Below are 23,805 nucleotides of genomic sequence, written 5' to 3' on the forward strand. Positions count from 1 at the left end.
AGCCCAGCATTTCTCATGATGTACTCTGTATATAAGTTAAAGAAGCAGGGTGATGATATACAGCCTTGACATACTCCTTTTCCTCCTTGGAACCATTCTGTTGTTCCATGTCCAGTTCTAACTGTTGCTTCCTGACCTGCATACAGGTTTCTCAAGAGGCAGGTCAGGTGGTCTGGTATTCCCATCACCTTCAGAATTTTCCACAGTTTGTTGTGATCCACACAGTCAAAGCCTTTGGCATAGTCAATAAAGCGGAAATTGATGTTTTTCTGGAACTCTCTTGCTTTTTGATGATCCAGCAGATGCTGGCAATTTGATCTCTGGTTCCTCTGTCTTTTCTAAATCCAGCTTGAACATCTGGAAGTTCACAGTTCACATATTGCTGAAGCCTGGCTTGGAGAATTTTAACCATTACCTTACTAGTGTCTGAGATGAGTGCAATTGTGTGGTAGTTTGAGCAATCTTTGGCATTGCCTTTCTTTGGGATTGGGATGAAGGCTGACCTTTTCCAGTCCTGTGGCCACTGCTGAGTTTTCCAAATTTGCTGGCATATTGAGGGCAGCACTTTCACAGCATCACCTTTCAGGATTTGAAATAGCTCAACTGGAATTCCATCACCTCCACTAGCTTTGTTCATAGTGATGTTTCCTAAGGCCCACTTGACTTCACATTCCAGGATGTCTGGCTCTAGGTGAGTGATCACACAATCATGATTATCTGGGTCATAAAGATCTTTTTTGTACAGTTCTTCTGTGTATTCTTGCCATCTCTTCTTAATATCTTCTGCTTCTGTTAGGTCCCTACCATTTCTGTCCTTTATTGAGCCCATCTTTAGGTAAAATGTTCCCTTAGTATCTCCAATTTTCTTGAAGAGGTCTCTAGTCTTTCCCATTCCATTGTTTCCTCTATTTCTTTGCATTGATCACTGAGGAAGGCTTTCTCATCTCTCCTTGCTATTCTTTGGAACTCTGCATTCAAATGGGAATATCTTTCCTTTTCTCCTTTGCTTTTGGCTTCCCTTCTTTTCACAGCTATTTATAAGGCCTCCTCAGACAGCCATTTTGATTTTTTGCATTTCTTTTTCTAGGGGATTGTCTTGATTCCTGTCTCCTGTACAATGTCATGAACCACCATCCATAATTCATCAGGTACTGAGTATATCAGACCTAGTGCCTTAAATCTATTTCTTACTTCCACTGTATAGTCATAAAGGATTTGATTTAGGTCATACCTAAATGGTCTAGTGGTTTTCTCCATTTTCTTCAATTTCAGTCTGAATTTGGCAATAAGGAGTTCATGATCTGAGCCACAGTAAGCTCACAGTCTTGTTTTTGCTGAATGTATAGAGCTTCTCCAAAGAAGAAGCCAAAGAGCTTCTCTTTGGCTGCAAAGAATATAATCAATCTGATTTCAATGTCGACCATCTGCCAAGAGAACACACTGGACCTAACAGAAGCAGTAGGTATTAAGAAGAGGTGGCAAGAATACACAGAAGAACTATACAAAAAAGAACTTCAGGACCCAGAAAACCATGATGGTGTGATCACTCACCTAGAACCCGACATCCTGGAATGTGAAGTGGGCCTTAGGAAGCATCACTATGAACAAAGCTAGTGGAGGTGATGAAATTCCACTTGAGCTATTTCAAGTCCTAAAAGATAATGCTGTTAAAGTCCTTCACTCAATATGCCAGCTAATTTGGAAAACTCAGCAGTGGCCACAGGACTGAAAAAAGTCAGTCATCATTCGAATCCCAAAATAAGGCAATTCCAAAGAATGTTCAAACTACCACACAGTTGCACTCATCTCACACCCTAACAAAGTAATGCACAAAATTCTTCAATCCAGGCTTCAACGGTAGGTGAATGTGAACTTCCAGATGTTCAAGCTGGATTTAGGAAAGGCAGAGGAACCAGATATCAAATTGCAAATATCCGCTGGATCATCAAAAAAGCAAGAGAGTTCCAGAAAAATATCTACTTTTGCTTTATTGACTATGCCAAAGCCTTTGACTGTGTGTATCACAACAAATTGTGGAAAATTCTTAAAGAGATGGGAATACCAGACCACCTGACCTGCCTCCTGAGAAATCTATGCAGGTGAAGAAGCAACAGTCAGAACTGGACATGGAACAACAGACTGGTTCCAAATTGGGAAAGGAGTACATCAAGGCTGTATATTGTCACTCTGCTTATTTAACTTATATGCAGAGTACATCATGTGAAATGCCAGGCTGAAAGAAGCACAAGCTGGAATCAAGATTGCTGGGAGAAATATCAATAACCTCAGACACACAGATGACACCACCCTTATGGCAGAAAGCAAAAAAGAACTAAAGAGCCTCTTGATGAAACTGAAAGAAGAGAGTGAAAAAGTTGACTTAAAACTCAGCATTCAGAAAACTAAGGTCATGGCATCTGGTCCCATCACTTCATGACAAATAGATGGGGAAACAATGGAAACGGTGACAGTCTTTATTCTTAGGGGCTCCAAATCACTGCAGATGGTGACTGCAGCCATGAAATTAAAAGATGCTTGCTCCTTGGAAGAAAAGCTATGACCAGCCTAAACAGCATATTAAAAATCAGAGACATTCCTTTACCAACAAAAGTCCATCTAGTCAAAGCTATGAATATCCCAGTATTCATGTATGGATGTGAGAGTTGGAATGTAAAGAAAGCTGAGTGCTGAAGAATCGATGCTTTTGAACTGTGGTGTTGGAGAAGACTCTTGAGAATCCCTTGAACAGCAAGGAGATCCAACAGGTCCATTCTAAAGGAAATGAGTCCTGAATATTCATTAGAAGGACTGATGCTGAAACTAAAACTCAAATACTTTGGCTACCTGATGTGAAAAGCTGACTCATTTGAAAAGACCCTGATGCTGGGAAAGATTGAAGGCTGAAAGAGAAGGGGACGACAGAGGATGAGATGGTTGGATGGCATCACTGACGCGATGGATATGAGTTTGAGTTGGCTCTGGGAGTTTGTGATGGATAGGGAAGCCTGGTGTCCTGCAGTCCATGGAGTCGCAAGGAGTCCAACACCACTGAGTGACTTAACTGAACTGGTCTTAACTTCATTTTGTGGGCCCATGTTAAATTCATGACTTAAATATGAAAATATAAAATCTCACTATTAACATTCTGTGGGTTTAAGACAGACACAGAAACAGACAGTAATTCACCTGCACATGAGATGTAGGCTTCCTCCTTTGGAGAGCATGAACTGCAATTCCAAGGGTCAGAAGGACACTGCCAGAGAGAGGTATCCGTGTTCTGACACCGGATTCCATCTACCCACCGGGGTCTAAAACCTTCCCTAAGAGCAACAGAAGTGTTGAGACTTCCACTGTCCCCACAGCCAAGCTGTCTGCAGATCACGGACACGGTGATGTCTTCCATGGGGCTTCGGCAGACACTGCCCCAGGTCCCGTTGTAGAAAACTTCCAGCCACCCAGCACACTGTTGGTCCTCGCTCACCATCCTGAGGGCCAGGAACTCTAAGATTGAAAGGGAGGAATCAGGACTGGTGAGAACTTCACTCTTTGTTCAGGGTTATCCTCTCTCCCAGAAATAGTGGCCATTCCACCCTGAACCAGCTGAGGAGATACTCATTAAGTGATAAGACTGAAAGTTGTCTCCCTTTTACCTGACTTTGTCCATTTGTGTCTATATTTTTAGACATTTCTACCACCATGATGTAGTGAATATGAACAGAGAGGAAGAGCAACCTGGGCACCTGTAGGGAAGGGAGCTGAATTCTGCTTCCTGACAAAACCTCTAACAGTGTGAAAGGGATGTGATATAATATTGGGGAGGTGGCAGAATAATGAACCCTCAGATGTCTCATCCAAATCCCTGGAACCATGAATATGTTACCTTACCTGGCAAAAGGGATTTCACAGATGTGATTAAGGTTAAGAATCTTGGGATGGTGATATTAAGTTGGAATATTTTGGATTAACTATGTGAACCCAGTCTAATCACATTGTTATTGGATTGGTCAGAAAGTTCCTTTGGTTTTTAAGTCAAAACAAAAGACATTTTTCATGTTCACCAAGAACTTTATTGAACAGCATATTCATCATTTTGTTCCACTACCTTCTGCCGTTTTCAGGCAACTTCATAATTCCCTCTTCCCAAAACTTTTACTTTCTAAGCAAAGAACTATTCCAAGCGTGTTTTATAGTCTTCCAGGGAATTTAAATTTTTTCCATTAAGAGAATTTTGTAAAGATCCAAATGAATGGAAAGCTAAAACTGCATTGTCTGGTAAACACAGCTGATGAATCAGAACTAGCCAAACAGTGGCAGATTTTGCCTGGTCTACAAAGACGTACGTGGTCTTGCATTATCCTGATGGAAGATTATGCATTTTCTCTGGATCAATTCTGAATGCTTCATTAAGTGCAGCTTTCAGTTGGTCTAATGGGGAACAGTACTTGTTGGAATTATCATTTGGTTTTATGTAAGGTACTCCCTTAATAGAGGACTCCTTCCCAATACCACCACATACACAAGATCACCTTTCTTTGGAAGAAGACTGGCCTTTGGTTGGTTGGTGGTGGTTCATTTTCCTTGCCCCACAGTCTCTTCCATTCCACATTATTGTGCAGTATCCACTTTTTATCACCCATCACAATTTGTTTTAAAAGCAAAACGTTTTCATTACGTTTAAGTAGAGAATCTCATATAGAAATACTGCCATGGTTTTTTTCACTTATGTGAAACCCAAACGTCAAAGTAATTAATATAACCAAGCTGGTACAGATGACTTTCAGTGCTGGATTTGGACGTTTTGAGTATGTTGGCTATCTCCTGCACGGTTTAAGGTTGATTGTCTTCAAGTAATATCTCAATTAGATTGCTATCAACTTCAACTGGTCTACCCTACTGTGCAGTACCGTCCAGTGAGAAATCTCCAACACAAAACTTAATAAATCACTTTTGATGAATGTGATCAGTCACCACACTTCCATACACTCTACAAATTTGTTTTGCATCTCAGTTGTGTTTCTAACCTTTCCTGAAATAATAAAGCATGATATGCTGAAAATATTGCTTTTTTTCTTCCATTTTCAATATTTAAAAAGCTACACAAAAATTCACCAATTTTTTTTTAAAGATGCATGTTGATATGAAAGCTGCCACAAAACAATCTAACAAAATTGTTTCAAATGAAGTGAAAGACAACTAAGTGTTACTAGATCATCTTACAGGAAAAAAACGGAGGAAGCTTTTGGCCAAACCAATAGAAGCACTCTTTCTTGGCTCTGGCTCCAGGGAGGTGTGACTCTGGGTAATGGTTAGAGACCTGCAGCATTGGTGGTCTGATGATGGATGAAGAAGGGCTATGAGCCAAGGAATGCAAATCGTTTGAAAAGAAACTTGATATAAAAAACGGGATTCTTCACCAAAGCCTCAGAAGTGATGTGGCCCTGCTGAAATCTTAATCCCAACAGGGAGATCCTGTTGAACATCGACCCTACAGAACTCCAAGGCAATAAATATATGTTGTTTTCAACCACTATGTAATTTGCTACAGAAACTAGTACCATGGACTTAAGATTTTCGTCCCACATGTAAGGCAAGGTGAATCCTCCTTTCAACTGGAAATTCTAAGAAACGGCTCTGCCAGGAAACTCTGCTGAGAAGAAAGGACTAGAAGGTCCACTGCTACAGGAAGAAGTGAAAGCACCTAGTCTTCACGTCTGCTGGAAAGACCGGATCCATGGGAGGAAGCTTCCATCTCTGGTCCTTTCGGCATCTCTCCCTCAGAGCTCAGACTCCCGTCCTCCAGGGCCCCACCCCTCCCCCAGCCTGTGGACAGTGTGCAGTACCCACCTGAGCAGATGACCCCCGCGTCCTGCTTGTGTCTGCAGTCGTGACGCCCCCAGCCTCGGGAAGGGCACCTCCACACGTGGGACTCATTTCCTGTGCAGTTCAAGTCGTTCAGCCAGATGGGTCCTGATCCCGCCCCGAAGTGAGCAGACCCCGTGGCATTGAGGGCTTCTCCACAGCCCAGCTGCCTGCACACCACGCGGGCATCGTCCAGGTCCCAGCCGTCATCACAGATGGTGCCCCAGGAGCCCTGGTCAAGGATCTCCACTCTCCCGGCGCAGGGACCGCCCCCGTCCACCAGGCGGAGCTGTCTGCTGTCTGAGGAGGGAGAAATGGGACAATGGAGCGTTAATGGCGGCGGGGGCGGGGAAAATGTTCTTCTCTCCTGTGGGACCCTCACCTGAGCAGTAGGGGGCGCTCTTGTCTGAGGCTACAGAGCCTGCTGGTTCAGACACGGAGTCGTTGCACCTCGGCAGCACCTGGGTCTGGTTTCCTGTAGAAACAGCAATGATCAGAGGATTGGTGGATTGAAGAACAGGAAATTGAATTAAGCTAAATAACGACCTAGTGATAAAGTCTGATATAAACAATGTAACAGTAAGTTTATCATAATCTTAGGGCTCACCATCTCTAGGGAGAGTTGTACTTCTGACAGCACCACAATTGGTTTCAGCCAACCATTGCACTAAGAATAAGTTAAATAAGCTCTTTTGTCTCTAAATCTATCCATAAACAGGAAAAACAAAATAAAATCTTTCCCAAAGGGATCCTACCACTTTTTCATCTACAGTGTCTATTCCTAAAAACAATACACATATAAAAGAAATCGCGTAGAAAACCAGAAGGAGAAAGACATTGGAAAGAATTTCCCAAGTTATTCAGCTACTATAGTTTTCTGATGGAGAATTTAAATAGCCCTGATCGACGGCCTCGTTGAGTTAATTGACAAAAGAAATTGACAAAATAACAACAGATAAAAATTCTAGAGCTAAAAAAAAAATTCTAGAGCTGAAAAACTTAACAGCCATTATTAAGAAATAAAGGATGAGAGTTTCAACACATTAGCTTGGCATAAGGTAGAAACAGCAAACAGAAGATCAGAGGACAAATAGTCTTTGATTTAGAGATACAGGTCACGTAATCAGTGTCCTGGTTGCTGTTGCTGTTGCTCAATCATGTCTGACACTTTTTGAGGATCATATGGACTGTAGTCCACCAGGCTCCTCTGTCCATAGGATTTCTCAGGCAAGAATATTGGAGTGGGTTTCCATTTCTTTCTCCAGGGAATCTTCAAGAACCAGGGGTGGAACTTGTGTTTCCTGACTTGGAGGGTGGGTTCTTTACCACTGAGCCACCAGGGAAGCGTGTCCGGTTTATATTTCTATACAATAAATTTTCCTATAAAACTTAGCCACTTAAGCAAAAAAATATACTTCATTTTGCTTAAGACTTGCTGGGTAAGTAATTTGGGAAAGATCCCACTTGGCAGTTCTGCCTTAGAGTCTTTCATGTGGTTGCACTTAGATGTCATCTTGGGCTGAAGTCATCTGATGACTTGACTGAAGTGTGGTTACATAAGGAAATCCCTTGAAGCATTTTAGGGATAAAGAGACATCATGTTTGCAACTTAATTCAGAAAGATTTTACATATTCATGGAGAAATGTGGTTGGAGGGGGACAGAGAATGAAAGACAGAAACAGAGATAGATAGAGATGTCAATTGGGGGGAGAGATTAAAGCAGAATACTAACATTGGGAAATCCAGCTAAAGGTCTTCTGGAGTCTTATATTATTCTTACACCTTTTCTGTAAGTCTTAAATTACATTAAAATATAAAAAAAAAGGAAAAGTAAAAACAACTCAGAGATAAATCATTCCTAGGACACTTCAACTAAAAGTGAAGTGAAGTCACTCAGTCGTGTCCAACTCTTTGCGACCCCATGGACTGTAGCCTACCAGGCTCCTCTGTCCATGGGATTTTCCAGGCAAGAACACTGGATTGGGTTGCCATTTCCTTCTCCAACTAAAAGAAATACTTATAAAATCAAAAACAGAAAATGCCTAGGAGCAAAACCTAGCAAAAGATGGGTAAAACTTCTGAGAGAAACTGGAGACCTAACTGAATGGAGGGATATATATAATGTCAATGAATTGGAAGATTCAACATCATCAGTCAATCACCTCAAATTTCTGTGTAGATTAACTCTAATCTCAAACAAAATACACTTATGCTTTTTTTCTTTTTTGGTGAAAAATGACAAGCTGAGGGATGTCTCTCCTGGTCCAGTGATTGAAAATCAACCATGTAATGCAGAGGACTCAGGTTCGATCCTTGGTGTGAAAACTAAGATCCCACATGCCACAGAGGATCTCAGCAAGAGCTTCACAACTAGGCAGTCCATGTGTCATAACAGATTCCACAAGAAGTAATGAAGATCCATACACTGCAACTAATGCTCAACACCATCAAATAAATACATATGTTTTTAAAATGAAAATCTGATTCCAAAATTGAAATAAAATACAAAAGAACAAGAATGACCAACACAGTTGACTTAAAAAGCAACAAAAGTAGAAGAGTTAACAATATAAAGTAACTCTTGTACATAAAAATTATCCAGACTTACTATAAAGTTACAGTAATTAAGAAAATGCAGTATTGGTGCAAGGGTAGACAAATGATACAATGGAATAAAAAAGAGAGTCTTGAAAAAAGACATATGCTCTTCTTATGACAAAAGTGGCACTGCAGTGGGGAAAAAAGTCTTCTCAGAAAAAGATTCTGAGTCAGTTCAATGTCATATGAAACTTGGTCTTAACTTACATAGATATCAGTTGCAGAAGGGATGCACAATTTTACCCAAGAGAAAAATAATTAAACTTCTACAAGATACTCTTGGAGAATGTTTTTATGGTCTTGGAGTAGACAAAGTTCTTTTTAAAGGATATAAAAAGCATTAAATGTAAAGGAAGAAGTTAGTAAGCGGCAATTTCTTAAGATTAAGAGATTAGCTCATCAAAGGACACCACACAATTAAAAAAATGAAAATGAAAGACCAAAGGTTAAACACACAAGATAAATAACATGTTTGCACACAGTCATTGTCATGTTAAGTTGTAGCATCATTTTTGTAATAGTCAAGAATAGGAAACAACTGAAATCTCTACTATCTATTGTGGAATGGATCAATTCATGGCCGTGTGATCATTCAAAGACATAGTCTACTGTAATAAAAATTAATAAAATGCTTCTATAAGCAACATCATGAGTGAATCTCAAATATAATGGTGACTCGATGTTATACACAAAAGAAAACATACTGCATAATTTTATACTCAGTTCAAAAAATGATAAAACACTCTATGGTAGTAGAAGTTAGGAAGGCATTCTTAGCTGGAGAGGAGGGAGACACAGTCATGGGGAAGCAACCGTAACTGTGGTGCTGGGGATGTTCTCTTTGATGATCTGGGTACATGACTGAAGCCTACACTTACTGCTTATACATTCTTTTCTATGATTATATTTAAATAACACTGTTACTTAAAAATACATTATTTCCCCTTACCACTTCTTGCCCTGACTTGGAAAATGAATGAACAATGAGAAGAACCACATTTTACCATGAAATATCTGACTTTTGATGCCAGTTTCCTGTCACTGTCTGCTCTTGGGGACATTTCACTCCAGGAGCATCCTGAGTACCAGTAGCCCTTCATCCTCTCTTACCTGAGCAGATCACAGAGGCCGTGTTGCCATGGGAACAGTCAGGACCACCCAGGGCAGTCACAGGACAACTCCACAGGAAGAACTCCACCCCAGAACAGTGAAAACGGACTGTTGAGATCTGCTCACTTCCTTCCACACAGCGTGGCCCTCTAGGGGTGGAGATGGCGACTCCACAGCCGAGCTGACGACAGACAACATTGGCATTGGCCAGACTCCAGTGGGAGGCACAGAGCGCCCTCCATCGTCCAGAAAAGTTCATCTCCACCTGCCCCTCACACTGAGAGGAGCCATTTTTCATGAGTCGGACTTCTGTGTACATTGGTAGAAGAAGACAGGGTTTCAACAAAGTCTTATTTTCTCACCTGAACAAGGTAAGTGGAGAGGTTATAAACCTTCCTACATCTCACCTGAACAGACAACCTGAACAGCTCCACTGTGTTGACAAGTGCCCCCTGGACAGGGCACTCTGGGGCAGGACCAGAGCTCAGGCTCCTCCCCCTCACACCTGAACTCTTCAGCCCAGACCCGGCCCTCTGACTCTCTGAAGGGCACGTGTCCCAGGACAGACACAACCTTGCCACATCCCCGTTCTGCACAGATGACCTGGGCAGTGGGGAGTGTGAAGTTCCCATCAGACACTGGGGTCCAGTCTTCTCCAGAATGAACTTCCACTCGCCCTGAGCAGGGTCCTTCTCCTCCAGCCAGACGCACAAATCCTAAGACAAACAAACAAGCAAACCCAGTGAATGTTCTTGATCCTGACTTGACAAATGAAAACAGCAGATCACAGGCAATGATGTGAATGATTTTCTTTTCCAGGAGTGGGGCATGGAGAGAGAATTTGATAGTTGTTTTCAGAATTGCCTTTTCATGAACAAGATTCAGAAGAGAAATACAGAAGAATTTGTGGGGTAAGTTTGGGGTGACTGTATCCCAACAATGTATACTCTGAGAATGGTTAAAAATATGAATTCCTTATCTACAGGACTGGAAACTACAGAGCTCAAGACCTATCATCAGAAATGACTGAATACCAGGAACATGTACTTTATCATTGGTTGGTGGAGTGAATTTTTCACATTTAGGAGCCCAGGACTACAGAGCCCAAGGAAATTGCATAATGTGTTGGCACTCAAACATGAACGCAGACATATAAAGAACAGAACCACCCCAGAAAGGTATGGACTATGACATAGTAGAGATCTGTCATCTAGACAAAGTTAGAAAATTTTCCTGAGACTTGTGAGGCTATTATTTTGAATAGTTTTCTTTCCCAGGGGCTAGTCATCAAGTGACTTAGGTAAGGATAATCATGAAGCAGGATCTAAGAGTGCATGCCAACCTGTAGGAAGGTTGTCTGGGAGAAGAAATATAGACATTATAAATAATCGACATTTATGATTTTTATATTTTTCTGGTAATTTTTAATGGCAAAAATTCCAAGAACTTCTTAGGTGACTTCAGTGGGAAAGAACATGAGTTAAGAAAGCTCAGAGAGTCATAGGAGAGGGGGTATGGTCCTAACCATCACTCTTGAAACCCCAGGATTTGTCAGTAAACTTGGGAGAGAGTGAGTTCTGATTGGAAGTTTCAGGACTGTGAGTTTGCCAAACAGTTCCTACTACAGGTATTTCTTCTGACTCAGAAATCACAGAAAATGCTAAGGGGTGATATTTAACTGATTTTAACTCTATTATTGTGCTTTTTCTGTATTCATATTTGATATCAAGATGATATAAAAGGACATTCCCCTGCTCTCATTCTCCCACAGAAACAGGGTGCCCCCAGCAATATGCATACTAACTTCAGACAGAACTGTGGACCCAAAATTAGCTCCATGATGTTGCTCCAACCATGCACCACCATGGTCCTGGGCAGTCCTTTCTGCCCAGATATCCAGAAGGAGGCACAACCTGTTGGCAACCCTGGTAATAGGAGGGCAAACTGCAGACCTGAGTACGGATTATGAAGCAGCCCTTTGACTTAGGTCCAGACCCATTCTACCACCATAGGGAGGCAATACTGACCATTCAGGAACCCAGAGAAAACCACACCCATCCATGCCTTTGCTACACACCCACTGACCGTAGACCCCAAAGCAGCTCCAGGAGCAGCCACATAACCTGACTCCAGCTTTGCTAGTCCATGACTCCAGAGGCAGCCCTATCAGTTCAAGGACAAGGCAGTAAATATTTACTTGTGGAAACTAGTCTGTAAAGTCTGGAAGAAGTGTCTGCTCCTTCAAATGCACAGTCACCAGTGCAAGCCTACCCAGGTCATGAAGAATCTAGCAAACATGACACCACCAGAGGAAACTAATAAACTCCAAAACTGATCCTAAAGAAATAGAGATCTATGAACTGCTTGATACAAAATTCAAATTCATTGTTTTGAAGCTCAGTGACCTACAAGAGAATGCAGAGAGACAAGGAAACACAATCAGGAAAACTATAAATGAACAAAATGAGAAGCTTCATTAAGAACTAGAAAACATAAATAAAAGAACCTAACAGAAATTCTGGAGATCAAGGATTCAATAATTGAATTACAAATCCAAGGGAAAGCATCTTGGAAACTCTACATGGAAACCAAAGAATCAGTAAGCTTGAAGACATTCCATTTGAAATTAGCAGGTTAGAAAAACAAAAAGAAAAAACAGTGAACAGAATACATAGCACATATGGGATACCACCAGCAATATACATATATATTTGAGAATCCCAGTAGAAAAAAAGAAAGAGAGGAGCAGAAAGCTTATTCAAAGAAATAATAACTGAGAAATTCCCAAATCTAGGGAGGGAAATGGACATCTTGATTCATGAAGCCTATGAGTTCCCAAATAGGTGGAACCCAAAGAGGTCCACACCAAGACATGCTATGATTAAATTACCAAAATTTAAGACAAAGAGAAATTTTTGAAAACAGAAAAAAAGTGACTTGTCACCAGGAAAAACCCTTTAAAACTAGAAACCTTGAAGGCCAAGACAGCAGCATGATACATCAAAAGTACCACAAGAAAAAAACCTTGCCAACCCAATCATCAAAGCTTTACATGGCTAAACTGTCCTTTAAAAATGGGGTTATTAGATATATACACACACACAAAAGGGCTTCCCAGGTTTCTCAAAGGTAAAGAATCAGCCTGCCATTGCAGGAGACACAGGTTCAAACCCAACCACCACTACCACCAAAATAGCAATAATTTATGCATATTATATGTTATATAATATGTGTGTATATGCTATGTAATGTATACATGTTATATATACATTTGTGTGTGTGTTAGTTGTTCAGTCATGTCCAACTCTTTGTGACTCCAAGGACTGTAGCCCACCAGGTTCTTCTGTCCATGGAATTCTCTAGGCAAGAATACTAGAGTGGGTAGACAATCCCTTCTCCAGGTGATCCTCCCAACCCAGGGATCAAACCTGGGTATCCTTCACTGTAGGAAGATTTTTTACCATTTGAGCCACCAGGCTCAAGTGAAATATATGTCATATATATAAATGACAAGCAAAATCTGAGGGATTTCATCATCACTACATTACCAAAGTGCTAAAAGGAGTTTTTCAAGTTTAAATGCATAAACAAAACAATGATACAAAAGTATCTTCACATGAAAGTATAAATCTTACTGGTAAATCTAAAGAGAAATACAGAATATTGTAATATTGTAATACTGGTACATAACTTGCTTTTAACATTAGTATATAAATACAAATCAAAAGTCCATCATAAGAGTAACTATAATTACAGAAAGCTGCTGTTGGAAACACAATATAGAAATAAATAAAATCTGACATCAATCACTTAAAATGTAGGGAAGGAATAAAATGCAGTTTTTGCATGCTATTGAAATTAATTTGTTTTCATAACAGTACTTAACTTTGCTATAGACTGTTATAGCTAGAAAATGTTTTATACAAGTTCCATGGTAACTACAATAAAAAGTATAGTACATACACACAAAAAAAGAGACATTAATCAAAGCATACCACTATAAGAAATCATCAAGCCACAAATACAACACAGAAGAAAGAAGGAGCAAGAAACTATAAAACAGAAAGAAAACAATTAATAAAATGGCAATGTAAGTCCTTATCCTTCAATATGATTATAAATGTGAATGGACTACACTTTCAAATGAAAAGATATAGATTATCTGAATGGATTAAAAATAAGATCCAACTACATTCTGTGTATAAGAGACTCACTTTAGATTTCATGACTCAGGTAGGCCGAAAGTGAACAGGTGGAGAAAGAGATGCCATGCAAACAATAACCAAAAGAGATCAAAGTCAGGCAAAAGAGACTTTAAGTCAAGAACTGTCACAAGAGACAGTTCAACTGGAAGATATAACAACTACACATATATATGCACCCCACATTATAGCATTTCGATATACAAGACAGCATGGACAGCTCTTAAGGGAGAAGTAGAAGCAATACATTAACAGTAGAAAACTTCAATATCCCACTCTCTATAATTAACAGATCATTCAAACAGAAAATCAATATGCATTCTTCTTAAGAACACATGGAATATTTTCCAGGGTAAATGACATGCTAGGCTACAAACAAGTCTTAACAAATTCAAGAAAATATGAATCATTCCAAGTATCTTTTCTGACCATAGTGGAATGAAACTAAAAATCAACAAGCTAAAAGTCTGTAAGAAAACAGAAAAATCAGGAATAGATTGAAAGTAAACAATATACATATTTAGATTGTATTTCAGGATTGCACTTTCTATATCTATAATGAATGCCATTGGACTTTTGAGAGGGATTGCATAGAACCTGTAGATCACTTTGAGTAGTGTAGACATCTTAACAATATAGATTCTTCCAACCCATGAACACAGGATTCTTTTTCATTTATCTATATCTTCGTTAGTTTCTTTCATATATGGTTTATAATTTTGAAAGAAGGTGGCATGCTGCAAAAAGAGAAGGAGAAGGGAGGAAGAAGTAAGCAGAAATCAAGTAAGGCCTAATTTGCAGAGTTCTGAGTTTCAAAAGCCTCAATCTGTATAAAATACACAAGTATTTGGGGGAAATGGTTGTTAAATTAGTAATTAGCATATTTCATTGCACTCTGCTCCTCCTGTATGCCACCTAACTGTTTCATCCTTTCCTATTGCTCCCACCTCAGACAAGCAAACACAATTTTAAAACATATGGATGGATGGCAAGGAAAATGGAAAAAGGAAAGCAACTGCTGTAGAAGTAGAGTTTAATCTGGGTATGTGGCAAGCAAAAGTGGGATAACAAGAAGTTTTGAAGTTAAAGTAGAGAAACCAAAATAAAATTTATCACTTTGCCACTCAAGGAATATATTTTGAAGAGAATGCAGTATAATTCAATGAAAAGCATTGTTTGATTCATCAAGTAAAATTACCTGCTATTTGACTGTATTATATTAGTGTCTATATTCTGATTATTTATTGCTAGAATTCTTTCTGTTAAAGGACAAACTAGCAATGCCCAACATCCAATCAAAAAGTTACAAGGCTTTCTAAAAAAGAAAAATGAAACTCATAGCAAAATTTTAAAAGAGTAATCACTAAAGACAGATTTAAGAATAACAAATTATTTAATTGACTGCTAATAAAGACACTAATATATATATGCTTAGCTAAAACAAAACAGAGAGAAAAAACTAGAAAATAGCCAAATGGAACTTCTGAACTTGAAAAATCAATATATGGAATGAAAAATTGTCTGGATTAGCATAAAAGGAGGTTAGATATGGCAGAACAAAAAAAGGGGGTGGGGAAATTAAACACCTATCAATCGAGACTATCCATACTGAAGCAGAGAGAAAAAAAGGGCAGAAAACAAACCATGAATGGGAATTCTGTGGCACTTGGGACAAGAGTAAACCATGTACAAATATGTATATTTGGAGACTCAGAATGAGGGATGAGTAGAAAACTAGTTGTAAATAATGGATGGAATTTTTCCCAAATTTAAAGAAAGCTATAAACCAAGCCAAAAAGCTAAACAAAGTCTAAAAGACAAAAATAAGGAAAACTACCTCAGACTTCTGATAATATAATTATGGAAAACCAGTGATAAACCAAAAAAAGAAAAAGCGAGTGCCATGAAACATTGACATGTTGTGTAAAAGGGGACAAAAATAAGTATTACTGGCTATTTATTAGAGGCAATTCTAGCCATAGGCCAACATAAAAATATCTTCAATGTCACGAAAATTTCTAAACTAGAACACAGTCACTGATGAAAATATTTTTAAAATTATTAAAAGTTGAAATATTTTCATATAAAAAAGATGATAGAATTTGAGACCACCAGACCATCACTACACACACAAAAATGTTTCAGTAAGGTATTCAAGTGATAACATGTGAAAACTTGGGTCTACCCAAAGCTGCAAAGACTGCTGTAAATGATAATTCTGTGGGTAAATACAAAAACTATCACACATTTTTGAGATAATAGAATATTTAAGACAAAAATAACAGCAACATTTTATAAGATTTATTAATTTGTTTTATTATTTGTTAAGTGACAAACTGTCATTATAAGGGCTTCCCTAAAAATTCAGTTGGTAAAGAATCTGCCTGCAATGTAGAAGACTCCAGTTCAATTCCTGGGTCAGGAAGATCTGCTGGAGAGGGATAGGCTACCCACTCCAGTATTCTTGGGCTTCCCTGGTGGCTCAGCTGGTAAAGAATCCACCCACTACGCGGGAGACCTGGGATCGATCCCTGGGTTGGGAAGATCCCCTTTGGGAAGGGAAAGGCTACCCACTCCAGTATTCTGGCCTGGAGAATTCTGTGGTCTTTATAGTGCATGGGGTCGCAAAGAGTCGGACACAACTGAATGACTTTAACTTTCAGTTTTCCCTTATCATTTAAAGGTAAAATATGAAAGATGGCAGAGTATAATGACTTAAGCTCACCTCCTCTCACAAAAGCACCAAAATCACAACTAACTGCTGAACAACCATGAACAAAAAAGAGTATAACCTATCAAAAAAGATATTCTACATCCAAAGACAAAGAAGAAGACACAATAAGATGGTAGGAGGGATTCATTTACAATATAATCAAATCTCATACCCACCAGGTGAATTATTAACAAACTGGAAAATAATCATATGACAGATTCCCCATAGAACGTTTCTGAAACTCAGGTCAAGCTCCCCACCCTGGGGGTCTGGCATCAGGAAGAGGAGTCCCCAGAGCACTTGGTTTTGAAGGACAGGGGGCTTGATCTTCGGAACTCTGCAGGAACAAGGGAAGGAAGTGAAGGGAAAGTCGCTCAGTCATGTCTAACTCTTTGTGACCCCATGAACCGTAGCCTGCCAGTCTCCTCTATCCACAGAACTCTCCAGGCCAGAATACTGGAGTGGGTAGCCTGGAGTTGGTGATGGACAGGGAGGCCTGGCGTGCTGCGATTCATGGGGTCGCAAAGAGTCGGACATGAATGAGCGACTGAACTGAACTGAATTGAGCCTTTCCTTCCTCCAGGGGATCTTCTCAACCCAGGGATTGAACTCAGGTCTCCTGAATTGCAAGCACATTGTTTCCTGTCTGAGCCACCAGGAAAGCCCAAGAATACTGGGGTGGGTAGCCTATTCCTTCTCCAGTGGATCTTCCCAACCCTGGAACTGAACCAGGATCTCCTGCATTGTACACAGATTCTTTACCAGCTGAGCTCCTAGGGAAGTCCACTGGGGTCCAGGGGAAAAACCATGACTTCCCAGAAGCCAAGGCCAGACCAACCTGCTTGTCTTATAGAGTCTTCTGGGGAGGTGGGGGCAGCTGTGGCTCACTGCATGGACAAGGACATTGGTGGCACAAGTACCAAGGAGTACTCATGGGTGTGAGCTCCCCTGGAGGCTGCCATTTTGACACCACGACCTGGCCCCACACTACAGCCTGCAGGCTCCAGTAATGGGATGCCTCAGATCAAACAACGCACAGGGCAGGAACACAGCCCTGCCCGTTAGCAGATAGGCAGTCTAAAGTCTTCCTGAGTCCACAACTGCCTGTATACACATCTTTTGGCATGGCCCTGCACAACAGAAGATCAAGAACTAGCTCCACCCACTAGTCAGCAGGCACCAATCCCTCCCATCAGGAAGCCTGCCCAAGCCTCTAGATGAGTCTCACCCGTCAAGGGGCAGACACCAAGAGGAAGAAGAATGACAATCCTCCAGCCTGTGGAAGAGAGACTATAAACACGAGAAAGTTAGACAAAATGAGACAGCAGAGGAATATATTTCAGACAAAGGAACAAGATAAAATCCCAGGAGAACAACTAAGTGAAATGGACATAGGCAATCTGCCTGGAAAAAACTGCAGAGTAATGATAATAAAGATGATCCAAGATTTTGGAAAAAGAATGGAGGCGTGGAATGAAACGATGCAAGAAATGTTTAGCAGAGAGATAGAAGATATAAAGAACAGAGTTAAAGAATAATACAGTAAAAGAAATGAAAAGTGTACTAGAAGGGATCAACAGCAGAATAAATGAGGCAGAAAAATAGATAAGTGAGCTAGAGGACAGAATGGTGAAAAGTCACTGTTGTGGGACAGAAAAAAGAATGAAAAGATGTGAGGACAGTGTAAGAAACTTCTGGGACAACATTAAATGCACAAACATTCACATTGTAGGGGTCCCAGAAGGAGAAGAAAGCTGAGAAATATTTGAAAAGATAATAACTGAAAACTTCTCTAACATGGGAAGGGGAATAGTTACTGAAGTCCAGGAAGCACAGAGTCCTAAATGGGATAAACCCAAGAAGGAACATGTCAAGACTCACATTAACCAAATTTACAAAAGCTAAAGACAAAGAGAAACTATTAAAAGCAACAAGGGAAAAGCAACAAATAACTTAAAAGGAGTCCTCATAAGTTTATCAGCTGATTTTTCAGCAGAAACTTTGCAGGCCAGAAGGGAGTGACATGATATATTTAAACTGATAAAAGAGGGAAACCTACAATCAAGAATACTCTACCCAGCAAGGCTCTTGTTCAGATCCTATGGAGAAATCAAAAGCTTTACAGACAAGAAAAAACTAGCAGAATTCAGCACCACTATACCAGCTTCTAAGAGCTAAAGGAACTTTTCTAGGCAGAAAATTAAAAGGCCAGAGAAGAAAAAAGAAAAGTATCAATGAGAAAGCTTATCAGTAAAAGCAAGCATACTATAAAGTTAGCAAAGCATTCACACACAAATATGATACCAAAACTAGCAATTGTGAGGAGAGTAAAAATGCAAGATATTGGAAATGCATTGGAAATTATGAGACCAGCAACTTACAATAGACTGCATATCAAAACCTCATGGTATCCGCAAACAAAAAATCTACAGCATATATTCACACAATAAAGAAAAAGGAATTCAAACTCAACATTAAAGATAGCCATCAAATAATGAGAAGAGAACCAAAGAGGAAGGGAAGAAAAAAAGACCTACCAAAAAAATACAGAGCAATTAATTATGTCAGTAAGAACATACATTTCCATAATTCCCTTAAATGTACACTGATTCAATGCTATAACCAAAAGACATAGATTGGCTGGGTGAAAACAAAAACAAGACCCATATATATGTATTGTCACTTGTCCGTGGGTCCTCACACTCCATTTTGGAGGCAACACTGCTTGGATCAGGGTATTCTATTGGCACCTCCCCCAAGTACCCACCTGCTGATACTCTGTCTCTCTAGGACCTGTGAATGTAATAAACTCACGTCTCTCCTTACCTGAACCTCTCATATATCCCCTCTTAGAGCTGCACTTGTCTGACCATCCCATGAAAAAAATGCAAAAAACTACCATGGTACTACTAGTACATTAACCTAATTAATGTAGGTTCAACCAGGCAGTTGTACATGTATGAAACATTTGATCTCACCTCACTGCCTCCTGTGACACATCACACAGACCTGAAGGGTGCAGTGTACACTGGGTCTGGAGCCTTTACTGTTCAGGGCCAAGCAAGCCCTTCTGCTCCCTTGAACATCTAATGCTCTAGGAATAACGGTGTGACTGGAATCTTCACCCACATATGTACTAAAGTCCAAGATCCATATTCTTATAGTTAGGCTGGGAGTGAGACTAAGGCTTTTTCTGCTGGAGATCCCCTTCCAGACCAGACAAGCCTTACCTGAGCAGACTGCTCCAGCATCCTGATCATGGGAAAGGCCCTCAGGACGATAGTCTTTAACAGTAGAATGACTACACTCCATGATAGCTGACTCTGTCCCTCTGCAGTAAATAACAGAATACCAAATGGGGCCAACTGCTGGTCCAAAGTGAGCTCCTTGGGGAGCATCAATAGCAGCTCCACACCCCAGCTGTCTACACACAACAGTTGCCTCTTCTAAGCCCCACTTGTAATCATTCACTGTGCCCCAGTCTTCTTGGTGCTTCACTTCCACTCTCCCCTCACAGCGGTGACCTCCATCCTTCAGCCTCAGCTCCAGATCTGCAAGAGAGACACAGACATAGATGCATGACTGGTCTTAGGATACCATTCGGTAGTGTACTGCCAAGTAATAAAAAATGAAAACTCTGATCTCTGGGAAAAATTCCCTGTGTACAGCATTTGTTGACTTCTGTGGTATATATATTCCCACCATGGCCAACTCTAAGCTCCCAAAGTGCCATCACTGAACCCGGAGTTGGATGGAAGGCACCAGGTGTTTCTCAAGAGCCTGTAGAGACAGCTCCAGGGACACCACTGAGGACAGACCTTCGGAGACTCTGCTTTCTGCCCTCCCTGTAGATGTGCCCAAGGCTACAAGGGCCCAGCTTCCCCGTCTCAGTTACAACTCATGGCCTGAGATCTAGGGAAGAATTCTCCGTCTCGTTCCCCGTCCATAGCATCTCATCCAGCTTAGGAACAGAGGGGTGGGATGACAGGTTCCAAAGTGTCCCAATGTTTTCTGCTGCCTGGTATCCACATCCTTGTGTAATCCCCACACTCGAATGTACCTAGTAACATGCATGTAACAGATGGAATCTGGCAAAAGTGATGAGATGTCACTTACGAGATTAGATTTCAGTTCAACAACCCACCAAAGTCTGAATGCTACTAACAACCAGGTATATATCCTCTCTTGGTTGAACCTTCAGATGATTGCATCCTTGTCAGACATCATGACTCTGAGGACCCAGGTAAGCCATGTCAATTCTTGACCCATAGAAAGTGTGAGATACTAGGTGTTTCCTGACTTAAGCTGACAAATTCAGCAGTAATTGGTTGCACAACAACACATAACTGATGCAGGGCTTCCCTCCAGAGTCAGAAGACAGTAGGTGAACAAGCTGGAGGTTTATACGTGAGCCTTCACTACTTCATCCAGGTGAGACTTCTTCCTGTGTGACCAGGTCTGCTACCTGGTCCCACCTGGAACTGGGACCCAAACCACCTCTCTCTATCACGTAAGGTCTCACGTAAGGTGTCCCAGGCTCCTGTCTGCCTGTCAGGAACTGAGGAGTTCCCTGAGACCTTGATCAGCTCCATTAGCTTTAAATTCAGATCAGAAAATGAGAATCTTTCTTACAATCTAACAAGACATTGTCCCTGGGGCACCCTTAACACCGCTTAGATCTCTGACCCTCCCCATGTGCTCTCACTCTGGAAACCAAAGTGGTACATCACAGAGGGAACATCTGGGGAAATGCTGAACCAGCAAAGATCCTGGTATATAATCAGATCAGGCAGGCAGCCACCCAAAAACCAGAGTCCGGCTGGTTGAAAAACAGAAATTATTTATCTTCTTACAGTTCTGGAGGCTGATAAGTCCGAGATCAACGTGCTGGCAAGACTGTGTTCATTCTGAGACCTCTGCTGTTCGCTTGTAGCCATGGCTCCCTCACTCTGTGCTCACCTGGCCTTTCCTCGGGACAGATGCACAGGGAGAGAGGGAAGGAGATCTGTCTCATCCTTTTCTTATAAAGTCACCTATTGGATCAGGGCCACATCCTTATGACCTTATTTAACCTTGGTGTTAGTGGTTTAGTTGCTAAATTGTGTCAAACTCTTGCGAAGTCATGGACTGTAGTCTGCCAGGCTCCTCTGTCCATGGGATTTCCCAGGCAAAAGTACTGGAGTGGGCTGCCATTTCCTTCTCCAGGGGATCTTCCTGACCCAGGGATCAAACTTGCTTCTCCTGCATTGGCAAGAGGATTCTTTACCACTGAGCCACGGGGGAAGCCTATTTAACCTCAATTACTTCCTAAAGAACCTATCTCCAGTTAGGTTAGGGGCTAGGATTCAACATATTAATTATGGAGGGACACAGTTTACTCCACAGACCCAGGGAGGTCCATTCTAGGAAGGAAATACAGATACTTGGGCAGAGGTAAGCGAAACAGTAGGAGTAGAGAGACTTCTACTATGGTGCTTGCTCGGATTTTTTAGAATTCTGACACTGATGTAAGAATAAGGATTGAAAAGGATCCCGAAAGCACACAGGAAGCTACTTTTATTAATACTAAATAATTAAAATGTTATTAATGATAAAATTATCTGTGGAGAAGCAGGTCTTTTTTAAGTACAGTAAAGACAGAAAATAATAAGACAATGTCCTTGCCTACATGGAGCTTTTATCTAGTTTATGACACAAACACATAGGTGATTTCATTACTGTGAAGAGTTCTAGGAGATTTTGTTGGTAATGGTGGGCTTGCTTATTGAGGCTACTTTTTCTCTGAAAAAGTAGAATTGACTTACTAAAAATTATCTAAAAGTACTAAAGACTTGATAAAATAGAAGGGGAAAATCAGCCCAAATCTAAAGGGATCTTGTAAATTTATTGAGTTTCAAACAGACAGAAAACATTAAAAAAAAAAAAAAAAACTAACCAGAAATTCTGGAGCTGGATAATACAATGAGTGAACTGAAGAATTCAATACAGAGCATCAAAAACTGACTTGGCTATCAGATAGAGAAGGAGAAATATCATATGTTATCCCTTATATATGAATCCAAAAAGAAATGTTAAAAATGGACTTATTTACAAAGCAGGAAGAAACTCACAGATTAGAGAACTTAACTTATGGTTGCCAAGAGAAAAGAATGAAGGGAAGGAATATACTCAAGGCATTTGGGACTGACTCCTACAAACTGCTGTATTTAAAATGGTTGATCAACAAGGGCCTACTGTACAGCACGGTGAACTCTACTGAATGGTATATGGCAGCCTGCATGGGAGGGGAGTTTGTGGAAGATGGATGCACACACATATATATGCATGGCTGAGTTTCTTTGCCGTTCACCTGAAGCTATCGCAATATTGTTAACTGGCTATACTCCAATATGAAACAAAGTTTTTAAAAATGCAGACTTGACCAAGCAGAAGACTCAATGAAATAAAACAAAGATCAGTTGAAATTATTCAATCAGAGGAGCAAAAAAAATGCAAAGGAGTAAAGAAAATCTACAGGAATTATGGATGCCATTAGAAGAAACAAGGTATCCAAGATGCCTGCACAGTCATATCTGACTCTTTGCAACCCCATGGACTGTAGCCAGCCAGGCTCCTCTGTCCATGGGATTCTCCAGGCAAGAATACTGGAGTGGGTTGCCATGCCCTTCTCCATGAGATCTTTCTGACCCAGGAATCGAACCCATGTCTCTTACATCTCCTGCATTGGTAGGTGGCTTCTTTACCGCTAACACTACCTGGAAAGGCCAATGCTTGGGTTCTAATTTTACTTGTGCTACTTACAAAAATCTTATCTGTTTTATTTAGGCAAGTGATTTAACATTGCTTTGCCTCAGTTTCCTGATCTGTTTTTTTGAGATAAATGTACTCTGCCTTGTAAGACTGTTGTGCATTCAAATTCATATAGGTAACATCTAGTGGAGGTGATGGAATTCCAGCTGAGCTACTTCAAATCCTAAATGATGATGCTGTGAAAGTGCTGCACGTAATATGCCAGCAAAGTTGGAAAACCCAGCAGTGGACACAGGACTGGAAAAGGTCAGTTTTCATTCTAATCCCAAAGAAAGGCCATGTCAAAGAGTATTCAAACTGCCACACAGTTGCACTCATATCACACACTAGCAAAGTAATGCTCAAATTTTCCAACCCAGGCTTCAACAGTACATGAACCATGAACTTCCAGAACTTCAAGCTGGATTTAGAAAAGGCAGAGAAACCAGAGATCAAATTGCCAAAATTCGTTGGGTCACTGAAAAAGCAAGAGAGTTCCGGAAAAAACATCTACTTCTGCTTCATTGACTACA

General features: G+C 40.6%; 1 protein-coding gene across 1 annotated transcript in view; it reads right to left on the bottom strand.

Moving 5' to 3' along the window:
* The window catches only part of LOC133043711 (uncharacterized), a 234,134-nt gene that overhangs the window by 20,712 nt on the left and 189,617 nt on the right, over positions 1-23,805 (bottom strand). Inside the window, 5 exon segments of the mRNA XM_061124863.1 lie at positions 3,187-3,501; positions 5,845-6,159; positions 6,242-6,334; positions 9,569-9,886; positions 9,976-10,284. Coding sequence (XP_060980846.1) covers positions 3,187-3,501; positions 5,845-6,159; positions 6,242-6,334; positions 9,569-9,886; positions 9,976-10,284 — 1,350 coding nt within the window.

Source organism: Dama dama, chromosome 22 (assembly GCF_033118175.1).
Source record: "Dama dama isolate Ldn47 chromosome 22, ASM3311817v1, whole genome shotgun sequence".
NCBI classification, from domain to species: domain Eukaryota; kingdom Metazoa; phylum Chordata; class Mammalia; order Artiodactyla; family Cervidae; genus Dama; species Dama dama.